General features: G+C 41.7%; 2 protein-coding genes and 1 long non-coding RNA gene across 5 annotated transcripts in view; 1 reads left to right on the top strand and 2 right to left on the bottom strand.

Annotated features, from left to right (window-relative positions):
* The window catches only part of FOCAD (focadhesin), a 191,039-nt gene extending 186,898 nt beyond the window's left edge, over nucleotides 1-4,141 (bottom strand). For 2 of the 3 annotated variants that reach the window (XM_039544825.1, XM_039544827.1), the window contains exon 1: nucleotides 4,005-4,141. The gene's annotated coding sequence lies outside the window, so the exon portion shown is untranslated. Of the gene's footprint in view, nucleotides 1-3,807; nucleotides 3,950-4,004 lie in introns of those variants that run through there. The other variant, XM_039544826.1, reaches the window with a different exon arrangement.
* A 1,145-nt stretch (nucleotides 4,142-5,286) lies between these two features.
* MLLT3 (MLLT3 super elongation complex subunit) overlaps nucleotides 5,287-27,353 on the top strand; it is a 246,147-nt gene continuing 224,080 nt past the window's right edge. Inside the window, exons 1-2 of the mRNA XM_039545641.1 lie at nucleotides 5,287-5,547; nucleotides 26,334-26,376. Coding sequence (XP_039401575.1) covers nucleotides 26,368-26,376 — 9 coding nt within the window. The 5' untranslated portion in view covers nucleotides 5,287-5,547; nucleotides 26,334-26,367. The remainder of the gene's footprint in view (nucleotides 5,548-26,333; nucleotides 26,377-27,353) is intronic.
* Nucleotides 11,275-19,185, bottom strand: LOC120408564. Its single transcript, XR_005600783.1, has 4 exons — nucleotides 19,064-19,185; nucleotides 15,022-15,187; nucleotides 11,863-11,938; nucleotides 11,275-11,487 (listed from the first exon to the last, which is right to left on the bottom strand). It is a non-coding gene; the product is annotated as an uncharacterized LOC120408564 (long non-coding RNA).

Here is a 27,353-nt window from a genome sequence, read left to right on the forward strand (position 1 = left end):
TAACACACATTCCAGGTTCTCAGACTGTGCACTGGGGCAGCATTTGGCCTCAAACGAGTAAGAAATAATCAAGTTGTTTCAATCTTTAAAATACCGTGAATGCTATGTAATTTACTATCCCACCACATCAGATGCTGAACTCCTGCATAGGTAATATTTTATAAAAAGCCAAAGTTAATAGAGCAGTAGTCCCTTAAAACAAATCCACCTAAGCCCCAATAAAACATCAGACTGAGCTGGAAGTTATTTCCCCCCATGCTTTTCCTCCAGAAAATAGAAGCAAAAATGCCATCATATTTTCCACAGGAAAACAATTATTCCCCTTCCCAATACTATTATAATACTAGGTAATTTTGCATAATTGACATTCATTTACTAAATAAAAGCAGGGAAAGCAGTTTAGACCCAAAATTGTTTGTCTATGAGTCAATACACCCCCAAGCCTCCTAAGTGTAGGTCAGCACCCTGCCTTGTTAGCAGTAAGTAATTAAATTTCAATTGCCCTGGCTGGGTTTTTGTTTGTCCTCAGCTACTGGACAATAAGATTTCTCCTAATATGACTGGTGAAGAGGCACTTTACACACATCAAGCAGCTAGAGAGCAGGAGTAAAAAAAACCCCACAAGAGCAAAGAATAAATAAAGAACACAAGCTATAGGAAAGACTCCTGTTTGTTTTTCCTAATGAAGCCAACTTGCATGAGAAGTATCCCAATACATAATACATCAATACATTGGTAAAACTGTGAGGGATGGCCAAGACTAGGTCAACTCTAACAGAAAGGACGATTCTGCCCTCCAGACCTAGGATTTGTATTGTGATAGTCTGCAGAAAAATAAATAAAAAACCCACCACAGTATGTAAGTTAAACAAGACTAAATGACATCATAGAAAACATTCTATTTGGATCATTCTGATAGTAGTTCCCATACTTCTCCTCATACTGCTTTCTACTTACAGGGAGCAATTGAATGAAATCAGAATCAAGGTCTTTGTTCAGTCCTGCATTTCTTAGCAACAAGAAGTCCAATTTGACTTCCAAAGTTGTTATAGGTCTAGTCTACAATAATTACAATGATTTGTTCCATTGAGTCAGTGGCAAAAACATCAACTTGAAAAGTAGTCAGTCAATCTAAAAATAAATGAGTTTAAAGTAGTTTTGGATACTACATAGGCACCTGAGTTCTTCCAGCCTATTTGCTATCCTAGAAAAACATTTCAAAAATGGGAAAATGTGATTGTATCTTCCCTTCCTGTAAGACTACATCCCACTCCCCCAAAACACACATATACAAAATTGAAGAACCAGGAGAAATGACTGTATACACTATATACTATCAAATGCACAAAATAAACATAATAGAAAAATTAGATAAATGTATCTTTTCTAACCCTTTGCGGTTATACTTATAACAAGAATAGGTTCACTTTTTCAAGAAAGTAAATTGACAACACCTCTTTAATTACCAATATAGGCAGAATAAAATCATTTTACACACTGTTAAAAAGTGAGTCATGCTTTGTTGAGCTAAAGCAGCATTCCATTAGCCATTAACAGTATAGGGGAGGAGTAGTCATTAAGCAGACTATGGGCCCAATCCAGACTGCCAGATGCTTTTGAATGGACCATGAAATCTTTATTTTTTTTTATTTTTATTTTTTTACTTATTATTATTATTGTTGTTGTTATTTCTGTATTATTTTCTCTGGAGTTTGGACCTTGACTGTACCTTGACAAACAATAATTGATTACCCCGGTATAGGGCCACAGCTGAATAGGGTGACCAGATGTCCCGATTTTATAGGGACAGTCCCAATTTTGGGGTCTTTTTCTTATAGAAGCTCCTATTGACTCCCCATCCCCTGTCCCGATTTTTCATACTTGCTGTCTGGTCACCCTACAGCTGAACTAGAGTCAGTCACACTATCACACTCCAAAAATCCCACCCTTAGACATGCTGAGGAAGCACTTGGCCAGCTGGTGGGGGAGGGGAGCGCAAAGGTGGCTTTAGAGCATTCTTACTGATCCCCAATCCGAAGGGTAGCCAAGGGCTGTACAAAATTGTGCCCTTCTGTTTATGGCTTTAAAAAAAAATTAGCAAGTGGGGATTCCCCCAACAATGCAAGAGTGTTCCAGCCACATCCCTCTTCAGTATGAACACTCCCTATGCTAAAGGGCCTGTGGGTGTGAGGAGTGTAGAGACACTATGCTAGCTCTATGCCAGTGGGGGAATTCTCCTTACACTAGGAAAATCCCCAGGTAGTTGGTTTAAACTGGTTTATCAGCAGAGCAACACAAAGCAACCAGATCACAGTGGAGGATCCAGCTCCAAGTCTCAATCATGGTTTATTGCACACACAGTGCTGAACATATTTTTTGTCCTGTCTACACTTCAGTTAAGCCATTTTCAACTCCAGCTGAATGGGACTCATAGCTGAGAGCCATTTATCCACAGCAGGTTGATTTTTTTAGGCTGTGTCTACACTGCCAGTTTCAGCGCTAAAACTTTTGTCATTCAAAAACACCCCCCGAGTGACAACAGTTTTAGCACTGAAAAGCGCCAGTATAGACAGTGCTTTATCACCGGGACCGATAAAGTTACCACCCCTCATTTGGAGTGGTGGTGTTTTTTAATCACCAGAAGAGCTCTCTCCTGGCGATAAAGCGTGTTTACACTGCCCACATCACAGCGTGGCCATGCTGTAACTTGGGCAGTGTAGACAGACCCTTAGAATACAGAGGTTAGAAGTTTACGTGCTCCTGCCACCCATTCCTCACTCCAGCCACAATCTGCACATGTCAGAATTGCTATGGAAATGACTATACCACAAATACAAGAGTAGGATGGAGAATAAGTAACAGGAGCAAGTGAATTTTTCAAAAAACAAAGAGGTCCTATGTCCACAGCAATATAAAACTGAGAGAGAGGAAAAGACAGAAGACATTGTGAATGGTCAGATTTATTTCTAAATTTGTAGAATGCTTTTAATGGTTCACTGTGTTTCCCACAGCAGCTATTAGATTGACAATAGTCCTGACTTTGACAGTCTGCCCTGAAAAGCGGGATGGGAAGGGAGAAGGAGTACAGCATCAGAAAGGGCTCGCAGAACAGGTAGGGTTGCCAACCTTCCAGATTTGGCCTGGAGTCTCCCGGAATTGGTATCCATCTCCCAGTGACTACTGAAAGCAATCCAGGACATTTTAATAGGCTATTTAAAGAAAATGACATTATGTTGTGTTGGGGAAAAAAATCTCCCGGAATAGCTTCAGTCGGAGCTGGGAACTCTAGAGTAACTGGAAGTAGTAAGACTTTCTACTTGCTAGGCTGAATGTGCATTATTCCTATTACAGACAGTTTGCAAAGGCAGGATTTGCAACCCAGGCCTGTGAGATGGGGTGCTCACTCTCAACTCCCACTGAAATCAACAGGACTTGAGGCCTCAAGGCAACTTTTCAGGCGAGGGCACTCACTTGGAGGCAACACCCTTGCTTGTCTAAGGATGCGGCCACCTGAAGGAGGAAGATGACACGCAGCAAAATCTATCCTGCGACCGCATCCCGAGAGGCTTTTAGACCCGCATATACACACACAACCCTAACAGGAGAAAAACAGCCCTGCTGCAGTTGCACCTCGATGTTTTGAAAGGCGCCCCCACAAGCGCGGGGAGGGGGACCTGTCTTTCCCCAGCCCCTCGCGGTCAGACCCGCCGGGGAGTAGCTACCCCGATACCCCCGACACCCAGCACTTCTGCACCCATTTCTACGGCTCCGGGGCGCTCTTTCCAGGGCAGACCCTGGGGGACGCACCAGATCCACCCCGCATCACGGCACAAAAGCGGAGCGATTTGTCAGTTTCAGGCGCCCCGCCCCGCCCATCGCAGCCTGGCAGCCTCCCAGCCTACGCGGGAACGCCGCAGCCGCTGGCGCTCCAACGGACGCCCCAAAGGGGCAGAGAGCAGGCAGCCGTTGCCCCCGCATTCTGGAAACCCCACTGCGCCGCTTACCTGACTTAGCCTCCCGCCCCGCAAGCTGCAGCTACGTTCCCCGACCACGTGCCACCGCAGCGTAACGCAGCAACGTCAGTTCCCTCCCCCCTGCTGCAAGGCAAAGGAGAGATTGTAGCGTGAGATTGTGCTCCTTGGGCGCGAGGCAGCCCGGCCAGAGATCCCGACATGCGCACTTGCACCCATGAAGCCGCTGCCCTCACCCTCTGATCCACCCCAAAGAGACAGCGCACACGGCTGTGTTTCTGAGCTGCTGCTGGAAGCAAAACCAGGAGCTGGTCTAGCCCAGAGCACACGGCATGTCACGTGCTTCCTCTTGCCCCAGTGGTGTGCCTTGTGTTTTTAGTACAGGTACAGGGCTAAATTCTGTTGTTACACTCTTGCAATTGCAAGCCCACTGATTTGATGGATTTGACAGGTGTTACCAAGAATAGAATTTAGCCCAGCCCTAATCTAAAGATAAGTCTCTGCCTGACCATTAAATTTGGATCCAGATCCAAAATGTGGGAGCATTTGGATTAACAGTTTTGCATTGGTCCATTATAGAGATATGAGCTGACCACAATGCGCAGAGCTAGATGCAAACTTTCCCAAAGTCCGGATTGTTTGGAACTAGGTTTTTGGTTCAGGACCCTCGTTAGGTAAAACATACTAAAAAAAGTTATTTTTATAAAATTTTCACAAAATAAAACAACCCTGACATTAATTTCTGTAGGGTTCAAAAGTTTACAGAAGGATCTGTTCCTATATAACAAACATTTTGGAAGGGATATTAAACTTTCAAGGAGTAAACCAATCTCTCTTAGAGGTCAGGATAAAATCTGATGTTGGCAGATTATCCCATATCTGCCTACTGCTGGGTTCTTATAGGTTCCACTGGAACATCCAGTACTGGCCATGGTTGATTTGGAGGGTTTGAACATCTGATCTCTGGGGGAATCAAATTCTGGGGCAGTTAAAAAACTGAGATCATAGGAGGGGATGGGGAAGCACCACTATCTCTGCCAGCAAGCATGGCTCTGTGCTGTAAAAGAGGGGTCTTACTGACCACTGTTAGAGACAAGACTCTGGACTAGACGAGTATGCCTGGTTGAGAACCACTGCTCCACATGCTCAAATAAATCTGTTAGTCTTTAAGGTGCCACCGGACTCCTTGTTTTTGTGGATACAGATTAAAACGGCTACCCCCTGATACTGCTCTGCATAATGGGACAAGCCTGCCTTCAGCTCAGAATCTTCTAGAAAGCAGTGTCTGTTGGGGCCATTTACCCTCCCACTTCACCTAGGGTTCTGGGAGTATAAATGGGGGAGTGGCCCCCAACAGCCACTGGGTTCTTGTGACTGTTGACGATGCTGTGAGCTCAAGGCTCACTTGGTATCCCTGCAACTTCTTCATTGTTGTTTTTTTTCCGCCCACCTGTGACCATTTTCACTCCTGGACTTACAACTACCGGCTGCTGCATCCCCAGTCAAGTGTAGAAGACAAAGGATTTTATTTGGTTGTCACTCTCTTCGGGAGGGCAGTCTGGCTCAGCAACAATAGGCAAGTGACTGGTAGCAAGTCAGAGCAATGGTCACAGCTCAGGATTTCCTCCCCTCAGGGAGGTTGTGGCAGGCTGCAGTTCATTCCTAACCCTAGCTAGGCTTCTCTCACAGAGTGAGAGCTGGAGATGTGCTCTCCCTCTCAGGCAGCACCCAACTGAAGTAGGCTCTCCCCCTTTTGGGCCCCCGTCTCCCAGCCTGACCCCAATGCAGGTATAATGGATTGGGGCTGGCTGAGCCCACAGCAGCTTGTTAACCCTTTCCTGGCTGGTGAGGGGTGTGTATTCTCCATCACGCTGCCCATTAATTGGTTAGTTTTTCATTTTTTCCTTTTAAAACAAACCAAAGGAAATAGTATCTCCGTGTTGCAGACTCTCTAGTCAAATGAGTCCAGTGCTGAAAGTCTGGCACTGTCTGTTCCAAAGAACACACACCATGAAGGCTTTCTCCCGGGTGTAAGTGACTTTGTCCTGGGTTTGTCAGAGTTTGTCCCTTTGTAATGTTTTGGTGCTGAAGGTCTGGCCCAGTCTATGCTAAGAGGCATTTCACTTCCATAGGCTGCTCATCAGAGTGGTTTTATGTCTGGCATAAGAGACTTTGGTTCCTCAGGGTTGACCAGGTGCAGTGCCAAGGGCATGGCACCATCAATGAGAGGGGCAAGTTAACCCAGAAGATCCTTTTATATTAAGGGCTTGTAGATTGCATCAGAAACTCAGGTCTTGCCTGAGTCAAAGGAGAGCTCTTCTGCATGGAGCCCTGTTTAGCTAGCTCAGGTCTCTGGGACCAAGGGTCTTGCTTTTGATTGTCAGGGCCTTCTTGGTTGGAGATCTTCCAGAAACTGGTCCTCAGAACAGGATTGTATTGGCTGTGGTTCCATGAAGGGGCACAATAAATCAAGCCCTTTTACTCAGCAAAAAGGAAGCCACTGGAGTCCTTAGAATCCTGACAGCCAAGCCATAATTGGGATGGTTCATGCTCTACACTAAAGCAGCCTGAGTCAGCTACAAGCTTTGCTGGGCAATCCACTTTCATTTACTCCAATTCACTACTCTGGGAGTAGACCCAAGATGGTCCTCTACTGGTTTTAACTTGGTCTGTCTAATGCACTTGAAACAGTAGAAGTTGTCTTTGAATTCTGTTAGGGTGGAGTGGGCTGCCAAATCAGTTTACCAACCTCCAATACATGAGACAACAGCTTTTGTTAACCCTAGAGTAATCTACTTTAAGAAAACTCCCACTTTTGTACCCGGAGAACTCTGTTTCATGGGGGAGGATAAGGAGGGCTTAATGACTCTGACCAATCAGTTCTTAGGAAGAGTCCAAGCTTGTGCATGAGTAGTTGCTTATTCCACAAGTGTGAATGTGCAGAGGCAACAATTTCAGAGTACTACAGTTACTAGTACCTTCTCCTTACAGCTATCGTAAAGTGCTTTGAGATTTTTCTGTTAAAAGATGTTATGTACATGCAAATCATTAGGGAGCAGCCACTGAAAATGCTAGAATATCTTATTTCTTAAACAGAGTTCCATCTAAACTAGGAAGTATTGTAGCTTAAAAAAAATGACTGGAATAAGGAACTTCACAGTTAATGTATTACATGATTCAATAGCAGTAAACCCTGCCATGTTTAAAAACAATATTTATTTAAAATCTCTTAATTCTGGTAACAGAAATAATTTTAGCAAATGTGGCTTGTCAGCAATAGGGACAGGTAAACCAGCCCAAAGGTGTGCAATTACCTCAACTGTGGACAGTATGGAAAATTTGGGCTCAATGTGGTGAATAAACCTTGTCTTTTGAACTTTTGGCCTTTAGGAGCACAGTCCAAGTGGCTGGGCTGCATGCTCAGGATCACCATGTGGGCTGGAGAGAGAAAGAATCCTCCCTGCTCCAAGTAAACAGAGAAGCAGCAGACAGTAGCTCTTTTATCTGGGGTGTTCCAACTCCATGAGGGAGAATGGCTGATGAAGCTATCAAGGCACATTTACCAGTCCAGCACATGGTTTACCTTCAAGTATTTTTAATCTCCACATGCTGGAGTGCAGGGAACCCTGGTGCCATAAAACTCTGCATCATGTAGTGGGTGCAGACCCTCATCAGAAGGTCCTCAGATCCTGCCTTCCCCTCATTACAAGTTTCATTGAGTCAGGGCTCTCCACAGTAGGGAAGCATTTGTCTCACAATGACTAGAAATAGGTGTTTTGGTTTTGGACAAATTGGTGTAAATGTGAAAACATTTACGTAATCTAAACTGTTTTGAGGATTATACTTAAAGATGAGTAAAGTGTTCACATATCTGGTGCTATATTGTTTTTGTTTAACAAAGAACCAACAAGACAGCAGTGAGAAACTACCTTCACAACCAGAAGGGCTGAACATTGTCTGAACCTAAGCCTGTGACATGATGAGCACCTTCAGTCCCCATTCACATTAATGGGTATTCAGTGCATCATGGAATCAGGCCCTTTGTTTGTTTAAATTAAATCCTTCATTCTGCACAGCAAAGTCCAGGCAGTGACTTCATATACACTCATTCTGTGTTGATTTTACTTGCCTGCAGATTTTATTGTCCTTGAATATAGTTAATCCATGCTTGATTTGTCCATGGAACTGGGTAAGCAATCTGATGGCATTTATGCATTACTGAGCTGTTAATATGATTTAATTTTTGAGCACATAAAAATGGAGATTGCAAATAGATTTGGATCAGTGAGCCATGACTACGTATAAAATAATGGAATCCCAGGAAGGTTTTAATATCACAAGGGTTTTTTTCTTTATTCTAAGATGCATTCTCCTTGAAAACTCATCAGGCTTGCACGTTCCTACACCGCAAACTCCCACTGACTTCAGGAGGAGTTCTGAGAATAGAATTACTGAAGAATTGGGCCCCAAGTGACACAGTTTAAATATCCATGGCTTAAGGATCCTAGCATTTGGATTCTTATTTGAAACCAACCTTTTTAGGTTCTCCCAACGTTAATTACAATAAAGGGCTTTCATTATCTGGTCAAACATTCTGGGTAATATAATACAAAAACTGTGGGAAAAGTCTTCAGCTGGTGTGACTCAGGGTGGTTCAGTTGAAGTCAATGGAGGATCTGACCCAACATCTTTTTCTCTAGCCTTAGATGTGTAAAGCTGGTATTTTATATTACTACCTGTGTGTGTTCATGTTATAGGACTTGTTCTAAAAGATCTGAGAATCTTTCCGTTTACTTTAATAAGCTTAGATTAGGTCCTAATTTTTGTGAGCAACAGGGCACAGTTAAAGTTGGTGCTTGAACTGAGGGATAACAATAATATGTAGTGGTTATCTTTGAAGCATTTTTACAAACATTAACTAAAGTATTATTATCCACATTTTACAGATGAGAAAACAGAGTCAGAGACCTTAAGTAACTTGCCAAGATCTCATTGTGAATCTACAGTAAAACAAAGCTAGAATTAGAAATTTGGGAGGTCTCATCCCTCAGATATGAGCTCAGATCATGCCTCCCTGGATATTCTTGGGTTGGTGTTGGAAATCTAACTGAGAATTTGCTGACTTTTTGTGTTTAAATTTTCAACTCTCATGTAGCATTAACAACATTTTTTGCAGGAGGAAGACGTTTTAGAAATGGAAGCGTGTGTGTGCTTCACAGCTACATAATGCAAATGACATCAGAATTTTCTCCAAAATTGCAAAGAAGTTCAACCTCTTGGCCCCAAAGGATCTTTTAGAAAAAAAAAGATTTAAGGAGTTGAACACTAAGGCTGTGTCTACACTATGGACCTTACAGAGTCACAGCTGTACCACTGCAGCTGTGCCACTGTAAGGTCTCCCCGGTAGCTGCTCTATGTTGCTGGGAGAGAGCTCTCCTGCCCGTATAATTAAACCACACCCAATGAGCAGCAGTAGCTATGTCGGTGGGAGATGTATTCAAAATAATGGGTCAAATCCAACCTACTGATTGTGCATATAAGCAAAATCAGGAAGCCACACAGCTCCTTTCTGTCTATTCTGCACTGCCCCCAAATCTGCAGAGGGCCTGGAGCTACAGAAAAGGCATTTCAATGGGATTTTTTCCATATGTTTTAGCAATTATTGTCCTACTCTGTCTATCCCACCTCTCACACATTATTATTTCTGCACCTGGCAGACATAATCTGCAGAGAAGGGTAATAATTGGGATTGTAGCCTATCTGAATATGGGCTCACAGTAATGCATTTTTGGCTCATGTCCAAACCAGAAACACTTAGGGCCTATATTTGGTTCTCTGTGAACAAACTGGAATAGAATAATTCTATCAACACTACTACAGCTCAGCCTCTGAACCTCTTGCCATATTTTGTCCATTAAGAATATGGCACAGTGGAAAAAATCCTATTACTTGGTATTTCGCTATTAAGAAAATGTACTCTAAGACAATTCCACTAAAAATGTATTAGGTCATAAAGGCCAATGGACCCAAAACAATTTTACTGGAGTCATTATAGCTTTCCTTTTAGCTCTATCAAAAATTGCCTTGATTTTGCTAATAAGTATACACTGTGATACTTCAGTCTAAATACAATGTCACTATAACATGTCACTGATGTAATTCACAGAGTGGGTAATAATAGCATGAAAAGTAACTTCTGCACATATACAGTGGCTAGTTTTCAAATATTAATGATAATCTAACTCCATTGATCCCAAAGTAAATTACAAGTAGGCAGAGGACAAGCAAATTGCCTGGGACATTGCAACTGGAAAGAAAAAAGGAAGTAAACAAATGGAAAAAGGAAGAGGGAGGAAGAGTGCAGCTATGAGTAAAGAAATACTACAGCTCTTGGTTATAATACCTTAGCACTCAAGCATCATCACTTCTATGGAGAGCTATGGAGAGCCACGAAGTTGAGGAATGATGTCCTGATATTCTATTACAAAGTTTGTACCATAGTATTGCATCCTTGTGACTTGGACTGAATTAAATTTCAAGTTTCAATGGATAGCCAAATTCCAGTCAAAATTCAGATACCTGGCTTCAAATTTACATTTTTTTATATCATAAGAGGATGACTCATTGAATGAATTTTTGACCCCATTGACTTCATTAGGGGCATGATTTAAAGCATGGGACCTGCCTCATGGCATCTTCCCTCTTCTTCATAGTTGCCTCTGATGGCATCCCAGGATGGATGAGGGAAGGGTAATGAAGAGTCTTTGATCCCTTCCTGAAATACTAACCATTAAAGACTTATCCTCTCCTACTCCTATGGCTATTTCATGTCAGAATCTCTCACTGTTATTTCTTTCCTCACCCCTGATTGAAACGTCCCACATTCCTCATATCCTGAGTCCATTCTCATTCTGTTCCCTTCTCCATATCAGACCTCACCACTTCCAGTTTAAGAAACTGAAATTAGGAATTCTGAAATACTGTGAAATGTATTTATAAAGCCAAATCCTGCTCTCCATTATGCACGTTCAACTGCTAGTGAAGTTTCTTTAACAAACACTTGCTTACATTCCTTGCTTTTGCAATCTGTATTTTCAAATGACCATTTCAGCACAATTTGCAAAACCTCCTTGAAAAAGGCTGATAGGGATATAATCATGTAGGTTTATTTTTATTATCCTAAACCTCACAGTTAAGAACACAAACAAAAGAGCAATCTGAGTAATGTTTCTGAGTTTTCCAATGTACCTTCATCCATTTCAGATTTTAAAAACCACATTGCTAATCAAAATATTAAAAGTAAAAAAAGACTTTTTCACCATATATTTAAATGCCAAAAAGTCTATAAAAATGGGAAATGACCCCTTTAATTAAGAATGCAGGTTCCATACTGGAATTTCTATACACCTACTTATTCTAAAGTAGAGGTTGATTGGCAGTGGTGTTTTTCATAATACGTGATGATGACAGTAGCATGATATTGACTCCTTCTGAAAATCCATTTCTTCCATGATATCTACAAGAAGTGAGTTTAGAATGATTATGAAATAGGCTATATATCTTTATTTGGACACCCAAATCTCAATAGGGGAATTCAGTCGCAAAATGGCTTTCAAAATCCCACCCAAAATATTTTGTAGCTTTAATCTCTTATATCTAATCACATACAAATATAAACCTCTGGCTGACCCAGCAGCCTGTCTGCTGTGGGTGTTTCCTTTAGATTTCAATGGTTTGGGGGCAGTAATGGTCTTTATTTTTGTCTATTTGATAGTGATGAGCATATTGCCAATGTTGCACAAAAACAAATAATACTAATAATTAAAATACAGTAAATAAAGTGATATTTGCTTGAAGAGAGGAAGAATTGTCTAGTGGTTAACATATTCACAGAGACCTTTGTAGACCATGTTCAAATCTCTTCTCCATCACAGACCACTTAATCTCTCTGTGCCTCTGTTCCCCATCTGTAACCACAGAGGGGTTGGGAGGATAAATGCATGAAAGGAATGGTGAGGGGCATATAAGTACCTAAGATAGATATATTGAGATACGAGGTTTACTAAAATCCTGTTGCACCAAGTAATCAAATATAATATATGTAACTGCCAATTATTACTGATCAGACACTGCCTTTTTTCTGGTGCTTCATTGTGTTTCCTTTAACTTTCTAGGTATATCTATTAGTTGATATGCTCTCCCAGAGCAAGGAGGATGTAGGAGAGGAATTTTCCCTGGGTGGAGTGTCTCTGAGTAGAATGTACCTTGGGGCTATTCTTGAATTGCTGCAGCTTGTGCTCAACTCCTCGATCAGAGCTCTGCTCAGCATCACAATCTAGCCCTATATTTTTATTTAGTAAAATGCAAATTATGTAAATTGCAAGCTCTTTGGGGCAGGGGCCATCTTTTTATTCTGTGTTTTAGAGTGCCTAGCATATTGAGGCCCTGGTTCATGACTGGGGCTCCTCAGCACTACCACAAAACAATTAATAATAATAAAAATAATAAATGGCGGTAAATTCCACCTCCACGTACACTGTGCAACCCCACAGGAGCAAAGGGATGTCATATTGACATTGTCCTTTTAAAACATAAAGGGGGTATTCTTACAATTGCTTTGTAAATCTTTGTGAGGTTCACCTCTATTTAAATTAAAGGTACCTAATTCACAGTTCAAGCTACATGAGGTTAGAACTGCTGAGATTTACAGTCCTGATGCTCACATTGCACTCTCTGACAGCTCATCTCAGAGCAGTATATATTTACACTTTTGTAAATTCCAAATGAAGAGGCCAGTCAGAAGGGAGGAAAACATTGTCTCTGACAGTGTAAGGATTCCAAGAATCAGAATGATGTCTTGTGATTCTTTTCCTTCCAGGAACAACGCAGCCTAATTAGATCCCACAGAGTTTGCCAGCAGATTGGAGCAGCATTTGACTAATAGACACAAGTAAGAAAATGTGACTTCTGTGAAATGTGAGTGAACAAGTGTCTTTATCACAAAAGCCACCACCATCATTAGCCCAAGTGAGAATTATCATTTCATCCACATCAAGGGGGTGCACTGGCAGGAGAGCCTTTTATTTAGGACTTCTTCCCACACCCATTGAAGTTAATGGGACTCTCTCCATTGACTTTAGTGGACATTAGTTCAAGTCCTAGGTCTCAGTCCTGCGAAGATTTTGTACATGAGTTCTTTAAACGTGATAGTGCTATTAGTGTCAATTAAGTCATTGGGGCTACTTATGTGTTTAAAGTTTCTCATGCATAAGTTTTAGCAGGATCGGGGCCTTCATTTTTAATGATTCAAGCTCCCACTGAAGTCAGTGAAAGTTTACCTGAGTAAACAGGATTTGACCACTTATATGTGGGTCTTAAAACTACAAAGTATGTGTACCTTTCAGGGTCCAATTCTGCAATACATCACTCACGTGTAGTCCTTACTCATACAGATAGTTCCATTTACATAAATGAGACCAATAATGTGAGAAAAGACTACGCACAAGAGTAAGTTTGCTACTGAAAACCATTTATTCATTCAGAAAAGCTATTCAATAACACTAAGGTTAGTTTAGTTGCCACGCCTTTATTTTTCTCTTTAGTCACAACTGCTTTCTGGCCTTCTTAGATTCCTATTTCCAATTATATTCTTCAGAGATCTTTTAGAACAATATTTCTGTCATCTTATTTTTCTGTGGTACATTTAAATAACAGTTCTCTTTACTCAATCTCAAATTTTGCATTCTGGGAGCCTCTATATTTTCATTCACTACTGACTCAATCACTTTCTATTACTGGGACTAACATAAATTGAACTAGATTTGGAGATGAAAAGCATTTCTTTGGCCCATCCCTCCCATCTTCTGAAAAAAAGCCCACCTGAAGTTCCTGCTAAATGTTTCCCTTTAGTGAGTAGCTCATGGAGCCCTGTGCAAGAGGTAGAATGGGATGACTCTAAACCAGGGATAGGCAACCTATGGCACGCGTGCCGAAGGCGGCACGCGAGCTGATTTTCAATGACACTCACACTGCCTGGGTCCTGGCCACCGGTCCAGGGAGCTCTTCATTTTATTTAATTTTAAATGAAGCTTCTTAAATATTTAAAAAACCTTATTTACTTTACATACAGCAATAGTTTAGTTATATATTATAGACTTATAGAAACAGACCTTCTAAAAATGTTAAAATGTATTACTGGCACGCAAAACCTTAAATTAGAGTGAATAAATGAAGACTTGGCACACCGCTTCTGAAAGGTTGCCGACCCCTGCTCTAAACCCTACCTGTCTGTTTGTCTGCACTCCCAAGGCAAATTCCACACATCCCAGATGTACCCACAAGGGAGCTGCCAGCTCAGAAATATTGCCCAGCTCCTCCTTTTCCTCACTTTGGAATCCCAGATTCCTTAGGACCAGCGCTCCCTTTTGGCATCTCTCCTCACCACCGTTCAGAACCACTCTCTCCAAGAAGGATGCAGGTGTAGCACAGGAATGAATGGTGCTCTGATTACTCATGACCATTGTTATTTATGTAGTAAGTTAGGCATTTGTGGCACTTAACAGACAAATACAATTGATAGGCTCCTGCTCTGTCCATTTCAAATCTGAATCTGATGTTATATGGTGAGGGATGACAAAGAAAAGGAGACTGGGGTATTGGAAATGAGTTATAATATGGAAAAGCAATGAGATCATGCTTGCTACATTTGTATCTCGTTAGCTCCAGCGTTTTATTTTAATACATTAATATATGGAAAAGTGCCTGGAATTAAAGTCATGTGGTGGCAGAAAGTCTTCTGAGAGGAAATCCAGCGTGCATTGAAGGGTGCATACCATTAGGAGTAGTGTAAACTGAGTGCAGCTGCTCTGCAGCTCTGCTCCCAAAGTCTCCTGGATTCCATGGACCACACAGAGCTGAAATCTCTGGGACAGGGAGGAATCTGTACGCTGCAGAGCTACCATTCCCCTTCCAACAGTTTTCAGAGTATTTCCACCCCACGTTATTCTGCTTTGCCTCTCCCCCCCGCCCCTCCGTGCCTTCATAAAATTACCTCCTGCTCTCTTGTACTGCTGTGATTCCAAACTGGTTCCCAAACATCCATATGTTGAACAGCCTTGCTTTACAGCTTTCTCATGTGTAAATGCAGCTATTTTCCATTCTGATGATTTATGTTTAAATTTCTGAATTGGGCCTTTCTAAAGTCTGAGGCCCTGATCCTGCAAACACATAACATATATTCATCAACTCTTGCAATGGTTTTTGAATCCAACATTTGACAGATATTTTTTATTAATTGTTCATTGTCCAATCTTTTTCTCCTTCCCATGTTATTTTTTGTTACATGTTTCTACCTGTTTCATTGACTTTTCCTTGTTTTAGGGCCAAATTCTACTTTCTGTGGCCCTAATTCTGGTTTCCCAGTTGGCTTTATGCCTCAAAGACGGATTGGCTTTATGCTTCAAAGTCATACTCTTCTCTGTGTTCTAGTCCCTTAGTGCTGCACCTGGGGCTGACCAGCTGAGAATTCCTCCAATACAGGGGAGCTCTTACCTGGAGAGAGACAGTGTACCCAGCCCCTGTGATGTCCCCTCAACAAAACCCTGGCACAGGAGGAACGTAAAGGCTGTGACCAAAGCATACTGCACTCCAATTAGCTTCAGCTGGCATACAGTTCCATATGGAACCGTGTTAGCTGGCACAAATTTAGAGAAGCCCCAAGACAGCTCTAACCTAGGGCAGGACAGGAAATGGGCTGGCATCAGGGCCGGCTCCAGGGTTTTTGCCGCCCCAAGCAGCAAAAAAAAAAAAAGGGAAAAAGCCGCAATCACAATCAGTTCTACCGCCACCGTTTCAGTCTTCGGCGGCAATTTGGTGGCTGGTCCTTCCCTCCGACAGGGAGTGAGGGACCTGCCTCCAAATTGCTGCTGAAGAGCCGGACTTGCTGCCCCTCTCCGTTGGCTGCCCCAAGCACCTGCTTGCTGGGCTAGTGCCTGCAGCCGGCCCTGGCTGGCATAGATTCATGATGACAATCAGGGAGCTGTATCCAGCTCCTTCACAGGCTCTCTCTTCTCTCTAGCACTGAGGAGACTTCCATATAGAAAAGAATCAGGGATATTGACTTCAATGGAGTTACTCTTGATTAATTCCAGTGCAAGTGTGATCAGAATCAGGCCCAGCTATACTGGTATAAATGCAGAGTCACTCCTTTGGATTCAGATATTTCACTGGCTAAACTGAGAGCAGAATTTGACCCTGCATTCCTTTATTTGTTTTACAAGAATATTTCCTCTAGGGACTATAGCATCGTGAGGAAACCAAAAACGAAATACTTCCTTGTAGGTCTCTCAACAAGACTTTCCACTCTAAACAGGTTTCCTTATATGTCCCTAGAGCCTGCTAAATGTTTTATTTTTTTACCATCCATACTGTGTTATCATACGTAGCTACAACTTCCTTTTGCATTTATCTGTTGTCCTTTCTCCCACCTAGTGAAGTGGTTGGTGGTGAGTTATAAACCATTTTATATTGTTTTCTAAAATATCCAAACATCACTTGTAAAGGTCTTTGCCATTGACAAGTGGTTTAAATGTTACCGACTAAAGTGCTCATTTTCTATTTTACTTGTAATTAGAAGCAGACAAGCCAATAAAACTTCTAAACAAGCCCAAAGCCTGGCCCAAGCTACTTGGCTTTAGATCAGTGTGTGTAAATGTAGCTAATTCAAGGAAGAGCCAAACCTCTTAGAATATTTTGCCATTACTTCCTGGCAGGCAGAGTGACATTTTATAGCAATATACAGATATTCTTTGTTTTATGTGTATGATCAGCTATTTAGGCTCAGTGTTTTGGCTCATAAATCAGACCGGTGTCTTAGGTCTGTAATCAAAATATCTGGCTTGCAATAAGACCACTACATGATTTTAAATATAGGCTGTATAAAGGAGTTAAAGATCTAAAATTATGGAAAAATTCAGCGTTATTATATCTTTAAAAGGCATTTCACTTCCTTTAAGTACCAGAATTAACTACTGTATTGTACTAGGGGACTGACCCCTTGCAGAGTAGTAAGGACTGGGCTCATAAGCAGGGGCGGCTCCAGGCACCAGTGCAGCAAACGAGTGCCTGGGGCAGCAAGCTGCGGGGGGGCGGCCTGCCGGTTGCTGTGAGGGTGGCAGTCAGGCCGCCTTTGGCGGCGTTTCTGCAGGAGGTCCGCCGGTCCCGCGGTTTCAGCGGGAATTCACCGGCGGGTACGCAGAACCGCCGCTGAATCCGTGTGACCGGGGCGGACCTCCCGCAGAAACGCCACCGAAGGCTGCCTGACTGCCATTCTTGGGGTGGCAAAAAACAGAGCTGCCCCTGCTCATAAGAATGGCCACACTGGGTTAGAATGGTCTATCTAGCTCTGTATCCTGTCTTCTGACAGTGGCCAATGCCAGGTGCTTTGGAGGGAATGAACAGAACAGGCAATCATTGAATGATTCATCCCTTGTTGTCCTCTCTCATCTTATGGCAATCAGAAGCTAGGGACACCCCAGAATGCATCCCAGACCATGTGGGCTAATAGGCATTGATGGGTCAGTCAGCCCTGTACCATGGTGTGTCCCTTTAAAGTTCCTGGGGCTTCTTGAGTGGACAAAGGCCAAAGAAAGGGCAGAAACAGGTACTGGAAGAGAGGAAGATGTCCTGGGGAAATGTGCTCGGGAAAACCTACACTACCATTTTTTTAAGGGCCTGGCACCAGGAGCTTTGTAGTGCACTCCCCTCTTTCACAGCATTTCAGGGCTCCTTAAGAACTCAGTTCTAAGGTAGTCCAGAACAGTCCTCTCTTGAAGGTCCAATTGTTTAAGTTGTCAGGTACATACTGGCCCTCTAAGCCCTAACCCTAATTCAGTCTCTCTCTCCAGGTATTCCAAAAATAACAAAGTCTTTCAAATAGAACACAAACTCACACAGTCTTTATCCCACTTTCAAGTGGGTACAACCCCTCTTCCTGGAGGGGCTGACTTTTTGCCTTCTTCCACCTGTTGCCTGGAATTTGCCCTTCTCCTCTAGCTTTCTCAGATGGTGACTCCCCTCACTGCCACTAACTCTGAGCCCTACGGTGTTTACAAACATAGCTGCAATTTTCTGTGCTTTCTCCCTTCAGTGTAACTTCCTGCTTCTTTTATGCTGGCATCACCTGATTCCTCTCAAGGGGGATTCATTCTGTAATCACAGTTGGCTTAGCTCCAGGCTCTCCAGCCCCTGGGGCAAGCCACCTTGTTACAGTATCTTTTAAAGGGATCTCATAAAGAGAATTATTTCACTGATACCAATTAAAAATTAGTGGGTATTTCAATTACTGCTTTCCCAATGACCCACACCCTTATTTCAGCTCATTCTCTGCAGCAACCCAAGCTGATCTTGACAGAAGACACATAACATCAGAACCATTGAAAATAAAGATCACTGCCCTTCAAGTGAAACATTATACTCAGATACTGTTGTTTCTACAGGTGGAAATTAAAGATCCCATGGGTCTTTTAAAAAAGGGTAGGGGATATCCCCTGTGTCTTGGCCACACTCCCTCTCTCAATAAACAGGTTCAGATATCCCAAACTGTGAGGAAGCTATTGATGAATACCTAATAGCTATTCTGTTTGCCTATAGAGTCCCTGCATTACCAGAATCCAATTAATTATCTTGTAAAGTGACTTGCGTATAAAAGATGCTGTATAAGTCTACATTCTAAGTCTAATAAAGCAAAAAAATACCAAAGGCATCATAAAACAAGAAGCAGACAAAACTACCATTAACATGGTTATAGTTTTATGGCCTTCAGGAAAAACTCCATCTAATTCAGATGTGACTTGAACTCCTTCCTAGTGAACTTCAGTGAAACAGCTAGTGTTGGCACCAGTCTTTTTAGAGCAGAAATAATTCTCTTTCCTTGTGTAATTTATTTTATTTATAATATAAGTTTGTTGTGATCGTGCCAGACCTCAAGAACCCTCACTATTAAGAAAATGAATATGGGAAAGAGAAGGGAAAACTCAAAACCTCGCACTGTAGTCTTTTGAGAAAACCATGGATGAATAACTTTACATACTTACAAATATATTAGGTCTAGAAATAAGTCATCATAGGTCACATGCTGCAAAGTGTTCAGCTCCTTAACAGAAGTATTGAGGGGCCCTCCGGTCAGATCTTCACCCCTTATATCTTATTGTAGTCAATGAATACTGAATGTGCTCTGTACTTCTCAGGATCAGGCCCTCTGTGACCTCCCATTTAATCCATAGTTACAGACAGCTTTTGCTTTTATGTGGAAGGAGAATCCATCAGTCTAAATGTACCCAAAGCAACAATCATAATAATTAATAATGGTTTCCAAAACAAATGTGGGGAGACTAATTTAAGATATTTTGGGGATGGAGAGAAGGCCAGGGGACGTGGGCAAGAAGGATATCAATAAATAATGACGTCTTTTCATTACTTAGTTTTTCTGCATGCTTTCTATCCAGCCAGAAGAACATAGTATGGTTCACACAAAATATGTCTATTATATATTTTTCCTATTTAGTCTAATAACATGAACAATTTGTTTGTTTAATCCTTATACAGTATGCTCTCCAAAAAGTGATGATAAATACATTATAGGGATACAGGGAGTGGTGCCCACTATCACTTCAGTGGTGTTGTAGAGTAGCACATTTTTCATGATGTCAAACAATATGTAAACAAGGAAGAAAACTACAAACAGGCAGCCAAGATTTCTGAAGAGTTGCCCAGAAATACAGAAAGATGGTGTAAATTGATTTACCTTCTAGCTAGCAAGATTTATTGAGAACAGAAGTTCAACTATAATGGGATTTTGAGCTGCAAATATTCACCTGTAAGTTTACTTAATAAAATAATGCCCATTTCTACTTCATGTATTCTTTTGACACAGTACATATGATCCCCTACATATTTTAGGGCCCACTCAGTCCTGCATACCTGAAGTTAATTGAAGTTTTGGGTACACAAGGAATGCAAGATTAGACTCTTATGGCCTCATCCTGCAGCCATAACTTATGAGAGTAGTCCCTTCAGAAAAGTATCCTTCTTTAGGGCAGTACCTAAGCACATTTCTTAAGTGTTCCCAGTGATGTCAATGGGAACTTCAGGTGCTAACCACCTCTGAAAATTAAACCACATATTTAGGTGCTTAAATACCAATTTAGGTGTCTAAATGTAGTTTCAAAGTTGTGGCCTTACTAATTAACCATGTTAAGGTATGCTCTCACTATTACAAAGCTTTCAAGAGGTAATGAATTAAATTTGATCATTTTAAAGTTTTTTTAAAGTAATGACATTTAAGATGAAACTTTTCATCATACAGTGGTTGTTAAAAACATGGTACATGTACTGCATTAAGAATGGGTTTGGATATCAAGAGGCGGTATGAGTCTCTCTTTATTGAAAATTATTTTTTCATAAGATTGCAGTGAGTTTTACCAGTAATGTGTATTCAGTAACTAATTGGAGGTAAAGCAAAGGGAAGAAAGGGAAATTATTAATCTGCTTAAATACTACAGTCTGCGTATTAGTGTAGAGTTTATTAGTCCATTACGCTAAGCACTAATGGTCAAGCAAGATTTTCAAACTTTACTGGTTATTTGGACAGCTCAATTTTTGGGTGTCCAACTCAAGACACTCTATAAAGGAGCTGTGTGCCCCTTCTCTGAAAATCATGCACTTCCAAGGTGTTTCAAATTGACCATCCAAGAATTGAGGCACCCATTTATCACTTTTGAAGATTTTGACCAAGACTCCTAAATCCTATTCCCAGCTTTGTAACTGTATTAAGGTGTAGCTTTGAGAAAGTCATAACCTATGTGCTTCACTTCACCCCATTGTAAAATGGGTATAATACCACCTACCTATCTCCTAGGGATATTGTAATGTTTGTAAAGTCATTTGAGATCCTTGGATGAAAGGTAATCTATATATGCAGAGTATTATTACAGCATATATTATTGTAATTTATTGAGAGTAGAATATGTACTCAGCCCTGTACAAATGTAGAAGATGACATAGGAATCAAACCTGCAAGGACCCGTGGATGGAATCCACAAAGCTGCTTAGGCACCTAAGCCCAGATTTAAGCACCAGGGTCCCATTTTTAGGTGCCTAAGTCCCCCCAGTGTAATGCACAGAACTCCTGTTGAACCCCGTAGGTGCCTAAACTCACTCAGTGCCTACAGGGTTTGGTGAAAGAGTGAGTGGAGCAGGAGAACTTGACAATGGGTATCTTGCCCACCAGGTGGGTGCTCGATCCCTGGACTACAGAGTCATTCCTACTCTTTCATTATTTACCCACAGTGAAACAGCTTCAACAGGAGAGAGCCCCACATCAGACTATCCCATAGCTCAGTGACTGAAGTACCCTCCTGGGAGGAGTGGAAGACCCCCTGTTCAAATCCTTTCTCCCCCTCTGACAAAGAAGGGGCTGTCATAGGTTTATTCCCCACTTTGAACTTTAGCGTTCACAAGATGGGGACCTGCATAGGCTCCTCTAAACTAAAATCCTAGTTTAGATCTGGTACGCTGCCACCAGCCACGTTTTTAGTGTCTGGCACACTCCCTGTTCCCCCAAACTTTCCCTGGGGAACACAGATCCAAACTCCTTGAATCTCAACACAAAGGGAAATAATCTATTTCCCTCCCCTCCTTCCCTCTCCTAGTCCTTAGGAGAGATACCTTGATTCAAACTCATTGAATCAAACAAAGAGGGATTCACTTTTCCCCCCTCCCCTTCCCCTGAAAATCCAAACAAGGGAAGAAATCAATCAAGTTCTAAAAAGAAAAGATTTTATTAAAGAAAGAAAAAAAAGTACACTATCTCTGTATTACCAGGATGAAAAAATACAGGGTCTAACTTATAAGCCTGGAGAGGCTTCCCACCTCCTTTCTTAGAATAATCAAAGTAACAGCAAACAGAAATAAAGATATTTCTTCAGCGAATACACAATTGCAAATGTAGAAATCAATTATAAGACTAAACCGCCTTCTAATACTCACTATACTGAATCGAAGAAAATACTTCGGGAAACCTTGAAGAACTTGAAGAATATGTCTGGCCTCTCTTAAATCCAAAGAGAGAACGGCAAATCAAACAAAGGACACAGACAAAAACTTCCCTCCACAGAGATTTGAAATTATCTTGTTCTTTGATTGGTCCTCTGGTCAGGTGTTCATCAGGTTACTGCTTGTTAACCCTTTACAGGTAAAAGAGACCTTAACCCTTAACTAACTGTTTTATGACAGGGACAATTGAACCTTGGTCTTCCACATCCATGGTGAGCACTCTGGTCTAAAAGTTATAAAATGGGCACCACCACCTCTTTGAGCTGTTTTGTGTGGAGTGAGGCAGGCACTTAACTCATTCACTCAAGAAATTACATAGGCGCCTGAGCCAGGAGAGGGGATCCTGATCATGGATCACTAGCACAGCTAAGTGCCTATCTTTGAGAAGGGTGTTGGGGCTTAGTACATTGACATCTCATATTGGCTAGTTTAGGTAGGGAGTCACCTAGCATGCTGGCTTTGTGGATTCCAGTCTAAGGCACCTATCTCTCCCCATTCATTGTTCAGGGAGCCTGCCTAACTTGGCTTTGTGGATTGCAAAGGTGTTCCTGCAATTTTTCTAGGTGGCTAAAAGTTAGCCATTGTGATGCTCAGCATTGTGACTCCTAAATCCCTTCATGGATTCCACCCTGTGTGTCTTCTGGGAGGTGCTAAGTGCCTCCAACTCCCATGAAAACAATTGAGGTACTTAGCATTTTGGAGGAGATGCTGAACATCATGTAGACTAAGGGTACGTCTACACTACGGGATTATTCCGAATTTACATAAACCGGTTTAACAAAACAGATTGTATAAAATCGAGTGTGCACGGCCACATTAAACACATTAAATCGGTGGTGTGCGTCCACGGTCGGAGGCTAGCGTCGATTTCTGGAGCATTGCACTGTGGGTAGCTACTCCGTAGCTATCCCATAGTTCCCGCAGCCTCCCCCGCCCCTTTGAATTTCCGGGTTGAGATCCCAGTGCCTGATGCGGCAAAAATCATTGTCGCGGGTGGTTCTGGGTAAATGTCATCAGTCACTCCTTCTGCTGGGAAAGCAATGGCAGACAGGCATTTCATGCCTTTTTTTACCTGGATTGCCCTGGAATATGCCATAGCATGGCAATCATGGAGCCTGTTTCGCCTTTTGTGACTGTCACCGTATGTGTACTAGATGCCGCTCACAGAGGTGATTCAGCAGCGCTACACAGCAGCATGCTTTTGCTTTTGCATGATAGCAGAGATGGTTATCAGCCATATTGTACCATCTACCATACCATAAATTGGTAATAAGATGATCGTGGCTACCAGTCCTTTTGCACTGTTCCATTTGCTGCTATCATAAGTGCCCCTGGCTGCTCTTAGTCAGGGGCGCAAAAGCCAAAATTGGGAATGACTCCCTGAGTCAATCCCTCCTTTTTGGTATCTAAAAATAGAATCAGTCCTGCCTAGAATATGGGCAAGTGTACTAGAGAACCACTGTATCAGAGAGCACAGCTGCTCTGTGTCAGATCCTGCAGAAATTATGAGCTGTATTCTATTCACAGGGGGTGCTCCTGCAACAACCCCACCTGTTGATTCCGTTCTTCCCTCAGCCTTCCTGGGCTACCATAGCATTGTCCCCCCACTTGTGTGATGAAGTAATAAAGAATGCAGGAATAAGACACAGTGACTTTAGTGAGATATGAGTGGAAGGCAGCCTCCAGCTGCTATGATAGTCCAGACAGGACAGTAAGGAGTGTGTAGGAGAGGAGCCCAGCATCCCCCTGCTAGTTCAGGGGCACTTGAATCTTTTCTTTACACATGAAGGGTGGGGGCTGATGGAGCTCAGCCCCCTGTTGCTATGACAATGATGGTTATCAGCCATATTGCACCATCTACCAGGAAAAATTAGGACCAGGCACTCTTGATTGACCTAACAGATGCTGGTCATCATGGTTGCCAGTCCTTTTGCACTGCCCCATGTGCCAATAGGCTGATGACGAGGACAGATACCAGTCATTTTGTACCATCAGCCAGCCATAGCGTGGAGGGAGCAAGGATGTTGGTGTTGAGTGCTGCACCATCGCGTCTATCTGCAGCATTCAGTAAAGATAGGGTGACATGTAAAAGAGTCAAGAGAGGATTGTTTTCCCTTTCACTTCTGGGGGTGGGGGGAGGTGCGTAAATTGCCGAGCTATGCCCTGACCCACTGCGGACACTGTTTTTGACCCTAGAAGCATTTGGAGCTCAGCCAAGAATGCAAATGCTTTTCAGAGACTGCAGGAACTGTGGGATAGCTTGAGTCCTCCAGTCCATGAGCGTCCATTTGATTCTTTGGCTTTCCGTTACGCTTGTCACGCAGCAGTGCGCTGAGTCCCTGCTATGGCATCTGTCTGGAGATATTTAAAAAATGATTTTGAATGTCTTCTGTAATGGAGCGCTGATAGAACAGATTTGCCTGCCCTTACAGCGATCAAGTCCGCATCATCCATGCTGGAGCTCTTTCTTTATTTTGATTTTTAACTGCATCACCACCCGTGCTGATCAGAGCTCCACGCTGGGCAAACAGGAAATATTCAAAAGTTTGCGGGGCTTTTCCTGTCTACCTGGCCACTGCATCCGAGTTCAGAATGCTGTCCAGAGCGGTCACTGGTGCACTGTGGGATACCGCCCGGAGGCCAATGCCATCGATCAGCGGCCACACTAACCCTAATCCGATATGGTAATACCGATATTAGCGTTACTCCTCTCGTTAGGGAGGAGTACAGAAACCGGTTTAAAGAGCCATTAAAATCGATATAAGGTGCCTCCTAGTGTGGACGGTTGTGGCGTTAAATCGGTTTTACGCTCCTAAAACCGGTTTAAACGCGTAGACCAGGCCTTAGACCCTGTCCCAAAAGATCTTACAGTCTCTAGGACCCTAAGCCTGCAAACTGCTCTGTTCAGGTGGACCATTGTACTCATGTAAAGCCTCATTAAATTAATTGGCCTAGGGATTCTTACTAATATGAGCAATCATTATTCATGTGAGTAGTCTCTTTGTCTTCACTGGGACTTCTTGTAAGGGTTACTGTCATGATATGCAGGATGCAGAATTAGCTACTCTACTGACATCAGTGGGAGTTCTGTTCATGATGGCTTGCTAGATCCAGCCCTACAGACAATATAGAATAGACATATAAGACAGTCTAAAGTTCAAAGGGCTCAGTTTTCAAAAAATATATGTATAGTTGATAGGTAAATGTTGTTATTTAATTATCCATATTGTGGTTTGTGCTATTTAAATAATTTATATTTCCTTCTTGACTCTTGATTAGTTAGCACGGGTTTTACTATTTCATTTTTTACAGCTAAACGATCTTATAGGCACATTTTAGAATGAAGCTAGAATGAAGTGGTGTTTTTTACTTTTTCTTCAAAATGTAGGTGAAAACCCTCCCCCAATTTAAAATAATGGATTTAAAAATATATAATTCAACTACTTGTTTCAACATGATGTTGATTGTACTGGCAAATTTAGCTGATTTAGTTGTAAAATATTGTTAATGGTATGCATGTGAGTAACTCAGGTCGAATGTAGAAGAGAATACAAAAGGTCTGGGATTATTTAGTTTTTTTTGAAGAGGTCAAGTGAGGACGTCTGTTCAAGGACGTATTGCGCCATCTACTGGTAATATCTATAATTTCCAAAGAGGATACTTCAAACTGGCTTTAAGTACAGTTCATTAAAAATACCAGACTGTAAGGGTTTGATTTTTTTTTAATTGTTGACATAATCAGTTGCAATTCTTATTACTCAAACAGGATAATGTAGTACTTTATATGTGGCAAAAATATTATTCTTGTAGACTTCAGAAGGTACTCAGCAAACAGAATAAAGCACTGTGACCCGGAAGCCCACTGTAAATTGTGTCTAATTTCTCATTGCCATATTTCTGTGCCCTGAGCAAGCATTTTCTATTATATATGCTATAGAAAGGATCTATATTTTTTAAAATAATGTTTTAAACCAGTTAGTAGTGATGCAAACAGTATTTAAATAAACTTAAAGGCTATGTTCTTTTTACTACCCATGATCATTAGTGATACTTGCTCAATTAATGTATGTTTAGCATATTTCCTTGCTTTATTTGCTAAAAGGGCTTTTATAGTCTGTAAATTATAGTTCTCCAGGAATATTAGTTTGTTTGAATAGCCAGGATGGAAGCTTGGGCTTTGGAAGTTCCATCTTTTTTATGTTTTTAATGGTGTATTTAACACAGTGTGTTGTCTTGTTTATTTTCATATAGCTCTTCTAGAGGGTGAGGCCTATACAGCCCATCAATGGAAAAGGTGAACATCTTTTTTTTTCTCTAATATATTGTAATTTGCAAAATGTAAAGAGACACTCAGGTTCAAAAAATCATATTTAAAACCAACATGTTTGATACCTATATTACAAATAATACTGTAGGGCCTGATCCAGCAAACAGGTATCCACCTAAATACCTTTATTCAGGTAAATAGCCCCAGACTTCAAAAGGGCTATTGGCCTGAATAAAGTTAATCAAGTGTGTAGTTTTTGAAGGACAGGACCCTTACGTTGTTAAAACTGAAATTATTAAACTTAAACGAATTTGCTTTTTGTTATCTCTGCTGCTTATTTACTTTTTACCTTTCTTTCAATTTAGGCAGAGAAAAGGGACTAGTGAGTTTCCATTTTGTTCAGAGTAATTTTCTAGTCAATTTCATTTCCTCCTTTTTATACACTATGCTGTCATACACTATGTTTAGGTGGAGAACATGATGGGTGCTAATTTTTTTGTTTTTTTTAAAAAGTGAAAAAGAACCCACAGAAACATTTCTAGCTAATTTTTAAAACTTTGTAACGTCTGAATTTTGCCCCAGATTTTACTGGAGAGTATCTTTCAAAATACTTGCTTGTAATTTCCCTGTTAAGAAACAGAGCGCTCGCTGTTGGGCTGATAAAGTTTGACATTGGAGTAAATTTTCTTGTTTACTGGAGTCAAAGTTACAAGACTGTAAGGATGGGCAGGTTTGACAAAAAGCATATAACCAGAATGAGATCAACGAGTCTCCCTGATTTTAAGGGCGGAAAGGGGCTTTAGAGATTACGGAAGCTTTGCTGTTATTTTGCCAACTCTAGAAAACTGTTTTCTCCTTTCTTCAATCCCACCAAAATAGGGATAAACCGTTTTACTTTTAGTCCACTCAATCGCTTATTGTGTTTCCTGACTGCTACAGTGCGGTAATGGTTATCTGATCTCTTTCTTGAAATGAAATAATGCCCTCCCCCCATGCCGGTTCTC

The sequence above is a fragment of the Mauremys reevesii genome, linkage group 6, assembly GCF_016161935.1.
Source record: "Mauremys reevesii isolate NIE-2019 linkage group 6, ASM1616193v1, whole genome shotgun sequence".
Taxonomy (NCBI): Eukaryota; Metazoa; Chordata; order Testudines; family Geoemydidae; genus Mauremys; species Mauremys reevesii.